At 38.6% G+C, this 16,275-nt stretch overlaps 1 protein-coding gene across 4 annotated transcripts in view; it reads right to left on the reverse strand.

Moving 5' to 3' along the window:
• Positions 1-16,275, reverse strand: part of SYTL5 (synaptotagmin like 5) — a 235,749-nt gene that overhangs the window by 38,616 nt on the left and 180,858 nt on the right. For all 4 annotated transcript variants that reach the window (XM_079122865.1, XM_079122864.1, XM_079122862.1 and 1 more), the window contains exons 6-9: positions 15,182-15,316; positions 6,887-7,028; positions 2,352-2,481; positions 677-783 (exon numbers count right to left, since the gene is read on the reverse strand). In XM_079122865.1, coding sequence (XP_078978991.1) covers positions 677-783; positions 2,352-2,481; positions 6,887-7,028; positions 15,182-15,316 — 514 coding nt within the window. The remainder of the gene's footprint in view (positions 1-676; positions 784-2,351; positions 2,482-6,886; positions 7,029-15,181; positions 15,317-16,275) is intronic.

Here is a 16,275-nt window from a genome sequence, read left to right on the forward strand (position 1 = left end):
TAATTTAGTCTCAGGAGAGCAGCTTATTGGGGACAACTTGAGATATAAAAAGATTCACATAAAATATATAGTCAGAAAGTAATATTTGGTTTAGAAAATGCCAGGATCCCTTAGATCCTTGGTTTAGATGAAGTGATGAGCCTTTAGCCAGGAATGGAAACAATTTCCTGACAGATCCTTTCTTAGAGATAATCTATCAATAACCTGATTATCTGTTGCTTTTTCTAAATAATTCTTTTAGTTTCTCTCTCTCTCTCTCTCTCTCTCTCTCTCTCTCTCTCTCTCTCTCTCTCTCTCTCTCTCTCTCTCTCTCTGTCTCTCTCTCTCTTTTTTGCACCAGTGATTGAACCCAGGGGTGCTTAACCACTGAGCAACATCCCCAATCCTTTTTATTTTAAGACAGGGTCTCACTAAGTTGCTTAGGGTCTCACTAAGTTCCTGAGGTTGGCTTTGAACTTTTGATCCTCCTGCCTCAGCCTCCCTAACCCCTGGGATTACAGGCATGAGCCACCACACCTGGTTTAGTTGTACTTATGTTAAGACTAACAGGAAGAGATAACATAGATCCTTACTTTACTCTCAACTCATCATCATCTAAAAGTGGAACTAGTTGGAGCAAGTAGAAATGATGTGACCTTTCACCATATCATTGGACTCTCTTCCACATCCAACCTACCAAGTCTTTGTCTAAAGTCCCAGGGACAGATCTGCTTCTTATGCTTACAGTATCTTCTAAGTCTTCTGTAAATGATTCACTCAAATCTAACTCAGATCGACTTCGGTCTAGAGGGAGAAAAAGAAAAAAGATGTGAATCATCTTACTTTGGTTAGAAGTTCTCATTTTTCATTGCAAATGTTTCCTCCTTATTCCAATTATTTTTAGTCTCAGAGCATTGATATCATCATGCTAACAACACTCAGAGTCAATAACTTCACAGTTTATGTTAAAATACTTCAAATTTCAATAGGTTTCTGCTTTATTCCTAGACTTCAAAAATTCTCATAGATTGGATAGATTGGGTCTTTAAACTTGGAAAAGAATAAAACATTGATATTTTTTATTCTTTTTTTACATAGTACAAGACAAAAATTGAGCCCAGGAGTGTTTAATCACTGAGCCATCTCTCCAGCTCTTTTTACTTTTAATTTTGAGACAGGGTCTCACTAAGTTGCTTAGGGCCTTGCTAAGTTGCGAGGCTGGCTTCGAATTTGTAATCCTCCTACCTCAGCCTCTTGAGTAGCTGGGATTACAGGTGTGTACCATTGTACTTGGTGAACATTAACCATTCTTGATTTCAGTATTTAGAGAATTTACTGTACTTTCAAATTTGACATAAAATACAAGTCAACCAATTCTAAATTTCCATTTTCAAATAATATAGCAAGTGCCTTTCACATAAAAAGGGAGTGACTACATATAAGAGAGGACAGCTCTATTTTGTTAGGTACCAGAACATTCTTTCGTCAATAAAACCTCTTGCTTTCAGTTTTAAAAATATAAATTAAACACAATGTTTAGCCAGAGGAATGAAAAGTTGTGTTGCATTTGTGTATGATGTGTCAAAATGCATTCTACTATCATGTGTAACTAATTTGAGCAAATTAAAAATTAAAAAAAGAAACATAAATACACAATGATTATTCACAAAAACTTAATATATATATTACATATATATGTATACATATATAAAAGCTAAAGAATAACATACTTCACTAGGCGTGGGGATGCACACCTGTAATCCCAGCAGCTGGGGAGGCTGAGGCAGGAGGATTGCAAGTTCAAAGCCAGCCTCAGCAACTAAGCGAGTAACTGCTATACATAGCTTACCAAATCAGGACAGCTTATTTCCACAGACTAGTTCTATACCAAATAAAGAAATAAAATGATATGTGTGAATGTGCCACATAAATGAAAAGGATTATTATTAATACCTTAATACAGCTTGCAAACAGCTTCTTCATTAAACCATGCAGTGATTTATTTGGATATAGGGAATTTCTGTCCACCATATCAGTTGAATTACCATTTCCTTGAGCTCTGGGCAAGTGTTATCTATCATATCAAACATATCCTGGGACCATTTATATTTCCTATACTTCTACATTGATATTTTAGTATAGCTCTGAAACTTGAAGATGATGCCTATCAACAGCATACACTCAGTAAATGGATTTGCACTTGGAACCACCTTCATCAGTTCTCATGCAGTGGGCCTACTACCATAGGTCAAAGAATGGATGACTGTTTTCTCAGGCAGAAAACATTCACATGGTGCCACATAGAGCAGTCAATTTCATCTGATTGGGTCATTTTTTTGTAACAACAGAGTAGTCATGTTGTAACTACCCACCTGAGGAGAGGGAAGTCCCAGACACTGCAATGGAAGGTGTGCCTGAAGTGTTTCTGCGATGACTCTTTGTAAGCTCCTCGGAGGTGCTTTCAAGGGCAGCCAAACCCATGGAATGTTCAAAACCACGCTCCTTCCCACAAGGTAAAAATGAAGAAAGGAACATTATACTGACCGTAGTTTACTTGAAAATCCCTCCATATAAATATACTTCAGTATAAACACATTTGTGCATATTCCTTTGTAAGTGAATTGACATTTGAAGGACCTTCATCAGAAGCCTGTATAATTCCTAAATTTTTGCTATCAACAATTGCTAGCTAAAATCTATTTCAAGAGATTTGTTATTTAACACAAAAGGTGTCTGAATACTTTTTCATTCACAAAATGAGTGGGTGTTCTAAAATGTGATTAGCAAGATGGTAAGGGTAACCTCAATACTATATAAAGTATGTTTAAGAATCTGGCAGGCATTATACCCTCAGAATAGCATTTGGGCTTAGAAATGTGTTTGGTCCCATGTTTGTCCCCACTCTCAACATCCCCTCTCCTCAATCACAAGATGTGGTTTGAATTTAGAATGTCTTCCAAAGGTTCATGTGTTGGAGGCTTTGTTCTTAGCTTGGTGCCATTGGTAAGTGGTGGAAACCATTTGGATGTGGGGCCTATTCAGAGGTTTTAGGTTATTGGGGGCATATCCTTGAAGGTAATTGTGGTATGCTGGTCTACTTCTGTCACTCTTTCATTTCTTGGGTACCATGTTGTGCTGCCTTACCACAGGCCCCAAAGGAATGTGTCAGCCTTGAAGGATATGGAATAACAACCCTCAGAGAGAAAGAAGGCAAATGACAGGCTCTGGCCTCTGAACTTTCATCCTTTCCCAGTAGCAATGAGTCCTGGGTGGAGAAGACAAATGATGGGCTCTGGGCTCTGGACTTGAATCCCAGTAACAATGGGTTTTGAACTTTTACAGCTGTCTTCCTGTTTAAGCTTTGAACCTGCATAACTAGTTTCCTGACTGCCAAGTCTCTAATGATTAACTCACACTATACCTTCTGTTATGATTGCCTCTCATTAAAACCTATAAAAAAAAGGCCCCTCTTGTAACCAGTCACATTTTCTCCCCTGAAAATGTGCCATTCCACTGCAGCTTAATAAAGACAGCTTGCTGATCTGTTAAAGTCTGCTCCCCTTTCCGTGATTCTTGCTTACAAGTCTCACCATGGTCTGAAACTGCCAAAACTGTGAACAAAAGTAAGCCTTTACTCTTTTTTGGGGTTACAGGATTGAATTCAAGGTGCTTTACCACTGAGCAACCTCTCCAGAACTTTGAATTTGAGGCAGGGTCTTGCTAAGCTTCCTAGACTGGTCTCAAACTTATGATCCTCCTCAACCTCTCAAATTACTGGGATTATAGGTGCATACCACTGTGCCTATCTGATAATCCTTATTTTGAGAACAAACGATTAATTTTTTTTTGGTTATTGTTCTGATACCTGCTACCCACTGACACAGCTGCACCAGCTGTAAAAAAAATTTAAATACTTTTGTATTAGTTGGTGACAGCACTACTCCTTATCTACTTCCCCTTCCCCATTTCCCCTCATCCACAGGCCTCTCCATAATCCAGGTTAATAAGTGGCATGGAAAAGACCCCAGTATAATATAAATCTGCAATGGCTGCTAACTCAGTTGGCTGCCCAGTAGGCGGACACAGTGCAGTATGTCTGCAGCTGCTGGGCGCAGCACTCTGTCCGAGTAGACCCGACAGGTGTTGGCTCGCAAAGGCAGTCAGCAGGTGGGCTCTAGGTTTGCCCTGCAGTCCAGCCCTCCTTGGGCCTCAGGCTTCCTACTGGGGAGCAGTGAACCATAGCGATTCACATTGGAAGCTTGTAAATCAGGCAGCCGTGAATTCGTGGATTCGACTGCTTCCCGACACCTTCGATGCAGCTATTCCTCCCCCTCCCATCTTACAACCCAGCTCCTTAGTCTGTGATCCTAACCAGTCATTGGTCAGCTCATCAGCCTGCGATTGGCAGCCATTGGCGTGATCCCTAGCCCCCTAAGTTCCTCATCAGCAATTGGCCCTATTGTCAGCCCTATGGTCAGTAGCCCCGGAAATTCCACTAATTAAGAGAAGCTCCCCCGCCATTCATATTCTCTCTCTCTCCTCTCTCTTTCTCTCTCTCTCTCTCTCTCTCTCTCTCTCTCTCTCTCTCTCTCTCTCTCTCTCTCTCTCTGTCTCTCTCTCTCCTCTCTCTCTCCTCTCTCTCTCTCTCTCTCCCCCCTCCCGCCTTTTGCTGATTGTTCAGTGTCCCTCCCTTAACAGTTGCTAAATATTTTGAATATCATTCTTTATTAGGTTGCAAAGAAATGAGCACAATCGACAACTATCTCCGTACTTTTCTGACTATTGAACATAATCTACTTGCTGAGCTTAGCATAAATATTTATGAAATTTAAAATATGCCTTTTATCTTAGCAAGTACAACTTAGTCTATAAGTGTTTAAACAAATCTATTTCTGTTATTCAATCTGTTTGAATGCCTTTTGGCTCTTCCTTAAAAATATTTATAGAATCTCCCTGCTCACCAACTCCACTGCTCTCTCCCTTTTCCAAAGCTCTGTCTCTTGCCTAGAATATGACAATGGCCTCCTAACTAATCTCCTGGCTTCCACTCTTGTTGCCTTATAGCTGCTTCTCAACACAGTTCCCAGATCCTGCTTAAACAGAAGACAGATCATGTCACTCCTCTGCCACAAATCCTTCAACTTCCCCCATCTTAACTGGAGTAAATGTCAAAATGCATGCAGTAGATTTCAGGTCCAATCTGGCCTATGATCTCTTTGAATTCATTTCCTAGTACTTTCCCCCTCATTTACTAGCAATAGTTACAATGTCTACTTAGATCTTCCTTGAACATACTAGGCATTTTCCCACTTCAGGGTCTTTGAACTGGCTTTTCCTCCTGAGGCATTAAAAATATTTTAGAAACTGACTGAACAAGTCACAGACCATTCAAGATGGAGGCCAGCCTAGGTAAGTGAATTAGCCTTCCCCATGTGTGGCTGCCAAATGTCATCACTGTCTCTGCCTGGAGGACACCTAGAGCCAGACATTTTACTGCCTTCAAGTCTTTGCTTGACCGGTGCCTGTCAAATAGTAAAACCTCAGTAAATATCGGCTAAGTCAAATAATTGTGGTTCATATGTAATGGTTTCTTAAATACACATGCCAGCAATCTATTCTGAGTTTTCTTTTTTTTTTTTCTGAGTTTTCTTAATTTAAAAAATCAGCTGGGCACAGTGGCACACTCCTATAATCCTATCAACTTCAACAGAAGGCAGAGGCAGGAGGATCACAAGTTTGAGGCCAACCTCAGCAACATAGCTAGACCCTGCATCAAAATAAAAAATAAAAAGGACAGGTTGTAGCTCAGTGGTAGAATACCCCCTCAGTACCAATTAATCTCCAGTACCAATCAATCTCCAGTACCAACTTATTTTTTTAATCTAGTAGATGCTAATTAATTCCAAGAAAGACTTCCAACAAAATATTTCATTAAAAAAATTCCTTCTGTTTTAGGCCGCTTTTTCACTGCTGTGACCAAAAGACCTGACAAGAACAATTTAGAGAAGGAAAAGTTTATTTGGGGCTCACAACTTCGAATTCCCAGTCCATAGATGGTCAACTCCATTGCTCTGGGCACAAAATTGGGCAAAACAGCATGGTAGAAGGGTGTGGCAAAGGATAGATGCTCAGGACATGACAATCAGAAAGCAGAGAGAACTCTCACTCGACAGATAAAAAATATATACCTCCAGGCACTCCCCCAAGGACCCATGTCCTCCAGTCACACCCTACCCGACTACAGTTACCACCCAGTTAATCTCTATCAAGGATTAATGCACTGATTGGGTTAAGGCTCTCATAACTCAATCATTTCACCTCTAAACCTTCTTGGATTTTCTCACATATGAACTTTTGTGGGACACCTCACATCTAAACCATAACACCTTCCAAATGCTTTCTCCATCTTCTCCCTTAAAAGAGAACAGCAATATAAAATACAATTTATCACACATATAAAATAGTCCACTTAAGCTTTCATTATGTGTTGATACATTATTTTAATGGACATATAGAAAACTATAAAAACATTTCAAGGTTCTACTTTTCCCAATTCAAATCAACTTGGAGAAATTTTAGTGCTGTCCACTTATGAATATTTTCTCTGAGAAGTAACATGGAGGATTACAATCAGAGCCTTCACCATATTCTTCATATTTCTTTAAACCGTGTAGCCATGGAAATCCCCATCATACAATGCCACCTTAAAGTCTTGTCTTTCCATTTCATTTTCACTTTGGGTTTGGGGCCAAAAGCTAGGGATGCAGGAATCTTGGTCCTGATAAAGAAATTTTTAGCATTAAATGACATAAATGACAGGCCTGAGAGGGAGAGCTCAAACCAGTCATGCCTTGGTGGTATAGTCAAGTCCCAGAAGCTGGATGTCTCTTTACATTTGTGCACTTACTCTACTGCTGACTGAGGCCACACTGTGGATGCTTGGGGCCGGTGACCTCTGAGTGACTGGGGTCACACCATTGCTCCGGATGCTCTTCGGGGTCCCAGGTCCAACCTCGTGGTCAATGAGGTCTGATGAACCGATGCTTCCTCTGCATGAGAAAGCACATTCTGACTTTAACATGGAAGCAAAGCCATAATCAAAGACAAACGTAGGGAACAGTTAAAAGGAAAACGATGAACATATGTGACCTACACTTAATTCCAAAGAGCCTTACTGGAACTGTTCAGGAACTACCACACCGTCCTCCTCCTTAAGACCCTCCAGGGTCTCACTGGGTTTAATCCCATTTGCCTGACTCCAGGGTCTTTGGAATTGAGCGCCCCCCTAACTTTCAGACTTACTTCCCAGTGCTGACCAGCATTCTCCCAGCCATTCTACATTCCTGAGTATTCTCTCAATTCACCAAGTTTACTTCCACCTCGAAGGTGTTTTGCTTTCTCCCACCTGATAGCCCTCTGCGTCTCTGCAAATCTTCTCCATTCTTCACAACGCCTTCTTCAACTTTCCTCTATTCAGTTGCTACTGACATATGGTCGTTGCCAAACCACTTAGCAGGAGGTTTGGTCCTAATAAAGACGTTTTTACCATTAAACCACATTTAAAACTGCAGAATGTCTTGTTTGGTTCTCTAATTGATCCACATATGTGGGCCTTGGTGTTTCTTTGATCTGTGAGCTCCTTAGGAACAGAGAGTCCATGTCATATTTACCATGATATCTCTGGCATCCTCATAGTGCCTTGATACAAAGAAGTCATTCAGTACATGTTTAATCAAAGATCAGAAATTATATTTCATTTTTCTGTTGTTTTAGTGTTTGACCCAAGGTGCATATTTAATAAATGTGGTGTGAAATAATGATACTTGGTAAATGGGTTTGAATCACTTTCACATTTACTAAAATGATTTAATTCCATTCAATAATGATAAAAGAAAAAACAGTTTCTGGCCTCAAGATGATCACGATTTTATTATTAAATAGAACTTCATAAGTAAATGTAAAGTTTTGACAAATCAGAATGTGTTTGTTCCTCATTAACCCCCAATGAACACAAAATATGCTACAAAATATGATGGGTTGTATGCAATATATGCTGAGTTTCACTCTCTTAATTATTACTTTAATAAGTCATAATAGTAAGCATATTATTGGCAAAGCACACCAACACTGGTTAAAATGATTTGGGCTTACAGTTGAGCCAATCAGAGAGACTAGATGGAATAAAGGAAGGATTTTTTAAAAATGTCTTAACTTGCACAAATCATTACCAGAAGGTACATCTGGCAGAAGAAAGAATAGGCAATGCCCATCAGAACTGTCAATCACAATTCATAAGTTTTTTTCAATTCTGTGCACTGTAGAAGCCATAAAAGTCAAATATGACCCACATCTTCTATAATCAAGGAAATAGCAGCTGCATTTACTGAGTATCTTCTAGGTGTTAAGTAGTTTCCATTGCTCAGCATCCCTGTGGAAATTTCATATCACCATAGGGTTTGGAAGAAAGTAAAAATAACAATGTAGCAGTAAGAAGTTTTTTACCAAGACTCTGAAATACAAGTATCAACCATTTGGGTCTTTGTAATAAATGCTACTCTTCAACAATTAAAAATGTTAAGAAAATCATTAAAATGTTAAAAGGAAAAAAATTCTATTTCAATAATGAGTAAGAGTCATGGAGAGGCTAAATAATTATTACATACATGTACCCATGCATATGTTTGTATATACACAAACCTGTCACCACATCACCATGCTGTCACATAGTTAGTACATGACAGTCAGGATAAAAATAGTATTGTCCATCCACACAAAGCTTGAGTCCATTCTAGTTTCTTATACTGCTTATTTATCATTTCATCAAGATACAATCATTCCGGAGGGCTGGGGTTGTGACTCAGTGGTAGAGAGCTTGCCTAGCATGTGTGAGGCATTGAGTTCAATTCTCAGCACCACAAATAAATAAGTAAATAAAATAAAGGTCCATCAATAACTAATAATACAATTTTCTTCTTAGAAAGATGAAATCGTTCCAACCAGGAGAGTTCTGCACTAATAGAATGAATGATCAAGAAGATAATGCAAGGATCAGAGAGTTGGGGGTTAGTTTCTTGGGATTTGATTAAAATAATTTTGAAAAATTTCTGGCAGCACACTTTTGATACTATGTAGATCTCCAACCTTCTCTTTCTAGAACTGATACTCTAAAGCAAGTGCTATGAACTCAGTTCAGGAAGGGATTGCGATTATGTTTGTTGATCGTGACAATGAGAAAATAACATTTTCTGATCCAATAGATTGTTGTAATTTGGAATTTTAAGCTTCTGGGTGATTTTTCTGAGCCTTCCTACCTTAGGTGTTACATTTGTGCATTTGACAATAGCTAACCATAGTCAGACCTTTCCAAGTGTTTTCTGTTCATCTCAGGTCCTCCTCAGGAAGGACTTAGGGACCTGCCCAGTGCTGCTGTGCTGTGATCATAGGTACTCAACTCTCCTAACAGTCACCATAAAAATCTTTCTCCCTATTGTTTTAGGTAAAATAGTCAAAAAGAAAGGCTGGGGTGAACCTTGTACAAAAGAGCCAAGAAATTACAAACAAACGGTTTTGCATGGGTATTTCTGTGTGTGTGCTGAAGATATTCTCAGATCCAGCTGGTTTTGACAAAGTCCCCATCATGGATTAGCCCTACTGAAACCAGAAGTCCTACTTGTGTAGAAGCTCTGGCAGAAGTTGATTAATTGTGGTGATGACATTCGCAAGGCTATCCTGTAATAAGGAAAGAATTCTTGTGATCATAAGTCAGCTACTGGAAATTATTGTTGCCAGCAGCACTATCTCAAAAATGACATATACTTTCTCATTTGTTCCTGACATTTACCATGAGCCTCTTAAAAATATTTTCCTTTCCATTGATTAGACGAAGAAAAGGTTTAAGCTAATGAGGCAGATCATCATAAATATTTGGGTGCCAACTCTTTTAGATGTCATATAAAACATGACATAAAATACATGAACCTTTGCCACTTAAATAGGAAAAGGAAAAAAGCATCCTGAAGCCTAAATTAAGGCAAAGAAGTTTAAAGACCAATTAAGAAAGAGCTATTTCTGATTCAGATACCATGTTACTGTGATTTAAATAAGAAGAATTAGAAATCGGTGCCAACAAACCTTCAAGCTAAATGCGGTTAAGAGAAAATGGGCAAGAGAGAGATACATGTATCTCATTGTAATAGGGACCAAGTGTGGGGATGTGACACTGTCTGGGGAGCTGGGTTATTCTGGGTTACAGAATGACACATTTTCTAGGTTAGAAAAGAATCTCATTGCTTTAGCATATGAAATAAACTTTCAAAATACCCCGAATCTTGATAATGGCTTTCCAGAAGTATCCATTTCTGGACAAAGGATTCAAGGATAAGAGACAAAGACTATAATGAGTTGCCATTCTGGTTCATTTAATGGTCCCCCAGTAGTCATAACCAGAAAATAATTTCTCAGGAAACAACCTTTCTAGAGTCTGGAAACTCCACCCAAAGGTGTTCATAGTCAGTGCCTGACAGGTTTCAGGGAGTGCAATGGTCCAGTTCCTCCTAACAGACAAAGCTCAGGGACATAGTTCATGCTCCAGAGTCCTCTGTGGAATCAGGCTGGATCTTCAGACTCAGACCTCATCTGAGATAGCACCATTACTTAGCTTCTTCCTTTCTCTGTTCTGCCTCTCCTACTCCCTTACTGGTTTTTCTCGGATTAACAAAATTAAAATTGGATTAATAAAATTAATAACTTGCTTCCTTATGAATCCTTGTGTGAGGGTCTGTTTCTGGGAGAACATGATTTAAGATAGAGATCTCCAACATCATAGCATAGTGACTACTCATCGCAACTTAGAAGGGAATCAGAATCACTGCATTCAATAGCATTCTCTTTATCAACAATAATTTACATTTATGTCCATTTTAAAACTCTCCTTTGTCTCATATATCCAGTCTCTAGCAACCAGCAATTTGTTATACTTGTTGAGAGTCTGCTAGGCCTTTCCTAGCCTGTTCCTATTTTCTCCTGCTTTGAAACTGCTGAAAAGAAATAAAATCAGTTAGACATCTGATAAAACATCATTTCCACTCTTTTATGATGTACTTTAAAAAGGAATACCTAAGAAAAAGGTACACTCATACATTGCTGGTAGGACTGCAAATTGTTTCAATTCCCCTGGAAAGCAGTATGGAGATTCTTCAGAAAACTTGGAATGAAGTCACCATTTGACCCAGTTATCCCACTCCTCAGTTTATACACAAAGGACTTAAAATCAGCATGCTACAGTGACGAATCACATCAATGTTTATAGCAGCTCAATTCACAATAGCTAAGCTATGGAACCAACCTAGGAGCCCTATGACAGATGAATGGATGAAGACAATGTGGCATTTACACACAATGGAATATTACTCAGACATAAAAAGAATGAAATTATGGCATTTGCAGGTAAATGGATGGATCTGGACACTATCATGCTAAGTTAAATAAGCCAATCCCCCAAAACCAAAGGCTGGATGACCTTTCAAAAATGTGAATGCTAACACACAATGAGGGGAGTGGGAATAGAAGTTCATTGGATTAGACAAGGGGAGATGAAGGGTAGGGAGGAGGATGGGAATGGGAAAGACAGTGGAATGAATTGGACATAGCTTTCCTGTGTTCATACTGCCACCAGTGAAACTCCACATCACGCACAACCTCAAGAATGGGATACTAATTAGAATAAGTTATTCTCTGCATATGAATAATATGTCAAAATACACTCTACTGTCATGTGCATGTAAAAACAAAATTTAAAAAAATGGAAAGGAAAAATAATGCATGCAATATACATTTTAAAATAATAAATGAATATTATGAGGAATAAAAAGGAATACCCAAGCTCAGTCACTCCAGGAAAAGACCAATGAACCATGAAGAAATATGCATTGTGGAAGAGAAAGGAGAATAATTATCAAACTGAATCAGGTAAGAGTCCAAAGAAAGTGGAGCTCACAATCTCTTTAGATGATGGGAGTTAAGAAAAGATGGGACCCCTCCTGCCTCAACTTTCTAAGGAATCACTTTGGGATAATGGAACACATCTCTTGCTGTGGCAGTCCATTAATAAGTCATTGTTGTGATAAATACATGTTCCAGGAGAAGGACATATTGCTTTACTCATCTCCTGAACATTTCTATTCTTTCTTAATGGGAAAACATTGTTCTTGGTATGCTTACACTAAAGCAATCCTGACTATTATATTCTGATTATCTGTAAACCATTTCCGGTACTCACAATTTAAAAGACAGTTTACTTAAGGACCTTCTCCATTTTACAATAAGAACAAGTTTCCATGTACATTTACAAACTATGTAACCTTACACAAGTCACCCGACCTCTCTGTGTCTTTTTCCTCATCTGTAAAAAGAGATTAAAATACACACCGCACAAGATTGTCTAGGGCCTCATTTCTCAAACTAATGAAGAACTAGTTTTTTGGCCGGGCGCGGTGGCACGTGCCTGTAATCCCAGTGGCTTGGGAGGGTGAGACAGGAGAATCGCAAATTCAAAGCCAGCATTGGTGATTTGGGGAGGCTCTAAGCAACTCAGCGAGTCCCTAGGCAACTCAGGGAGACCCTGTCTCTAAATAAAATACAAAATAGGGCTGGGGATGTGGCTCAGTGGTTGAGTGCCCCTGAGTTCAATCCTTGGTACCAAATAAAAATAGATTTTATCAAAAAAAAAAAAAAAAGAATAAGAAACCCCCAAGTCAACACACCAGTATTTTGTGAAACAGGTCCACACGACTTTATAGCTTAGTTATTTATACATAGCAGTAGATAAGACACAAAGAGTAAACCTGGGCAGACAGATTCTGAAATAAGTATAAGCAGTGTGATATTGGGGAACATGCCCCTTATTCTTGCTGAGTAACTGTAAGATAGATAACTTAAAATGGCATAATCTAATTTTTGTTGGCCTGGAGTCTTTTTTTTTTTTTCAATGAGAAACCCTGTCTTTCCTCTTTTGATATAGTGTCCCTCTTAAACACTAGTCCCAAACAATATGCCAAGATGGCTCAACCCCAGAGGGCTGAGCAAAATGAGCAACACAACCTAGCTGCATATCATTACTAAATATTTTACATGTACTGAGGATCGAATCCCAGGGCCTCTTTACCACTGAATTACATCCTCAATACTCTTTATTTTTTTATTTTGTGACGGGGCCCAGCTAAGTTGCCAAGGCTGTCATTGTCATCCCTAAATAATTTTGATCACTACTACCTTGAAGATCAGGAGTCCAACAAGCAAAAACAAAAATGATATTTGTCTAGAAAATTTTGTGGGTGACAGCATGGGGCTTCCCTAAAGGAAGCCAAATGAAACCATTTCAAGGGCAAAAACAACTATAGTTTACATCTTTTTATTATAAAGGGAATTCTGCATTCTTGAAAATTTGGAAAATATTAAATACAGTGATCATCCTTTGATAGTGGATGAAAGTGATTTATATTTTGTGCTTCCTTATAATTTTTTTCTTGTATAGTTTTATGTAAAAGGATACCAGCTTGCAAGAATTTTATAGGGAAAAAGACACAGGTATCTCTGGAGAGTCATCATGAAAAACAACATTCCAAGAGTGAAAGGAGTGGCCCTTCTAGGGAAATGCTGTGGTCTATATTCTAAAAGGAACACAGTGGGCAGAACCCTGGGTTTGATGCCCAGCACCACAAGAAACAAACAAAAAGCATTATAGGGAGAATGTAATTCTGTTTGCAGAACTTAAGGAAGAAAAGAATGCCTGCCAGTTTTATTGCCTGGCTTAGCAGAATTACTGCCACCCCAAGCAAACAGAGGGGAATTAACATTTGGAAAAAACATTGAAACATAGGGTGGCTCTTTTTTCGCATCTCTAGCTTTGATAACACACTAATCATGAAAACTAGATTTGGCTTTTGTACCAACAGGATTGAAAAAATCAAATCTGATAAGAAGTGACCATGCTCTTGGCTATCCTACTTCTTGTTACTTTTTCTGACAAGTGATAGCTCTGTGCACAGAAGATTCTCATGTGGCCTTTTTGAGAATCAGTGGGAGGAAGTGGAATTTAGGGAACATTGTCTGAGGCAATTCAAATGATAAAATTAATAATTTTTATAAGCTGTAGGAAGTGCATTTGACACAGAGGTTCCTATTTCTGAAGCTTCAATACAAAAAGATCAAGAAGTCAAATGAAAAGAAGGGGAATAGGGTACACTCTTATATTGCTGGTGGGACTTCAAATTGGTGCAACCCTTCTGGAAAGCAGTATGGAGATTCCTCAGAAAACTTGGAATGGAACCACCATTTGACCCACTTATCCCACTCCTCAATATATACCCAAAGGACTTAAAATCAGCATTTTACAGTAACACAGCCACATCACTGTTTATATCAGCTCAATTCACAACAGCTAAACTATGGAACCAAGCTAGGTGCCCTACAACAGATGTATGGATGAAGAAAATGTGGTACATATACACAATGGAATATTACTCAGCCATAAAATAGAACAATATTATGGCATTTGCCTGTAAATTGATAAAACTGGAGACTATCATGGTAAGTGAAATAAGCCAATCCCCCAAAACCAAAGGCTATATATTCTCTCTGATATGCAGATGTTAACACACAATAAATGGGGGAGTGGGGGAAGAACAAAAGTTCTTTGGAATAGACAAAGGGAAATGAAGGACAGGGAGGGAGATGGGGATAGGAAAGACAAATGGGAATAGAATCAGACAGAACTTTCCTATGATCATATGTGAATACACCACCCATGAAATTGCACATCATGTACAACCACAAGAATGGGACCCTAATTAGAATAAGTTATACTCCATGTATGCATAATATGTCAAAATATACTCTACTGTCTTGTATATATAAAAGAACAAATAAAAAAGAAAAAGAAAAAAGAATTTGATCTGTATATCTCCATTTGAATTGCAGTCCTGAGTTCCCAAACAGAAAGTTATATCCCTGCAGGTGAGAGACAATTCCAAAAGTTCTAAGTCCACTAGGAAGGTAAATGCCTTTTCTTTCAATAAAAAAATATGCTCCTGACTTTCTGTATTATGTGTTAGCTCTACTTTACAGATATCCAGAAGTCCTGTTTGGATGGAAATTCATCAGCATAATCCTCAGGCTACCTGATTGCCAGTGGTATGTTTCTTACCTGTCTGAACCAGGGGCTGACTTTAAACTCCGAAAATTCTGGCTGTCCAAATCCAAGCTGTAGCTCCGCCCGCTTTCAGTTTTTGGAGTTATGATTTCTCCTCTGGTTGCTGATCTGAACTTACTAAGAAGAAATCTGAAATTATATATATTTGTATGTATTTAAAAGTAGATAAGAAAGCATTTAAATATATCATGTCAAGAATAAAATTCCTAGTAAATTATGTGACTTGCACGTATAAATACATCACAATGATCTCCACTATTATGTGTTATTATAATGCATTAATAAAAACATAATACAAAGAATACAATTCCTGGGCTGTGGTTGTGGCTCAGTGGTAGAGTACTTACTTGCCTGGTATGTGTGAGGCACTGGGTTCCATCCTCAGCACCAAATAAAAATAAATAAATAAAGTAAAGGTATTGTGTCCATATACAACTAAAAGGATTTTTTCTTAAAAAAGAATACAATTCCTAGTACTTTCAATAATAAATAATACTTCAATAAAGAAGACTTGGCCTAAGGCATTCTGGGGAGTCCCAGTGCCTCTGTAGTAGTGTTGGTGGTGGTATTGTAGAAGGTTATGACATTCTCCCAGGACTATAGTGCTTGCTGGTAAGCCAGAACTCTGTCCCTGCTAAGCAAAAGACCACTTATTTTTATTTACGGAACTCAGCACTGTCACCTGGGAAGGGAAACTATTGCTTGAGCTGGGCCTATTTGCAGAATAGGGAGCTTGCACTCACCTGGCTCAGAGAGGTGGGTGATTCTTTGAGACAAACTGAGGTAGCAACCTGTTAGACCACAGCTGCATGACAGCAGTGACTACCTTTCTCATTCTCTGCCACTTTCTTCAACCTCCATTGATACCTAGCACGTACTAGAACCCGACCAATTCTTGTAGAATGAGTGACTAAACTCATGTGGTGAAAGCCGTCTATGTCTTCCATGACATTTCTTCCTGTGGTAATGATGTTTGAACACTGGAGTGTCTTCTGTCAGATGAAATCTTATTGAATTCCTGTTTTATTAAATTATTTGATACTTAAACAGAAACAGCTTTTCAGGAACTGTGATTCAAATTCTGATAT

Source organism: Sciurus vulgaris (genome assembly GCF_902686455.1).
Source record: "Sciurus vulgaris genome assembly, chromosome: X".
NCBI lineage: Eukaryota > Metazoa > Chordata > Mammalia > Rodentia > Sciuridae > Sciurus > Sciurus vulgaris.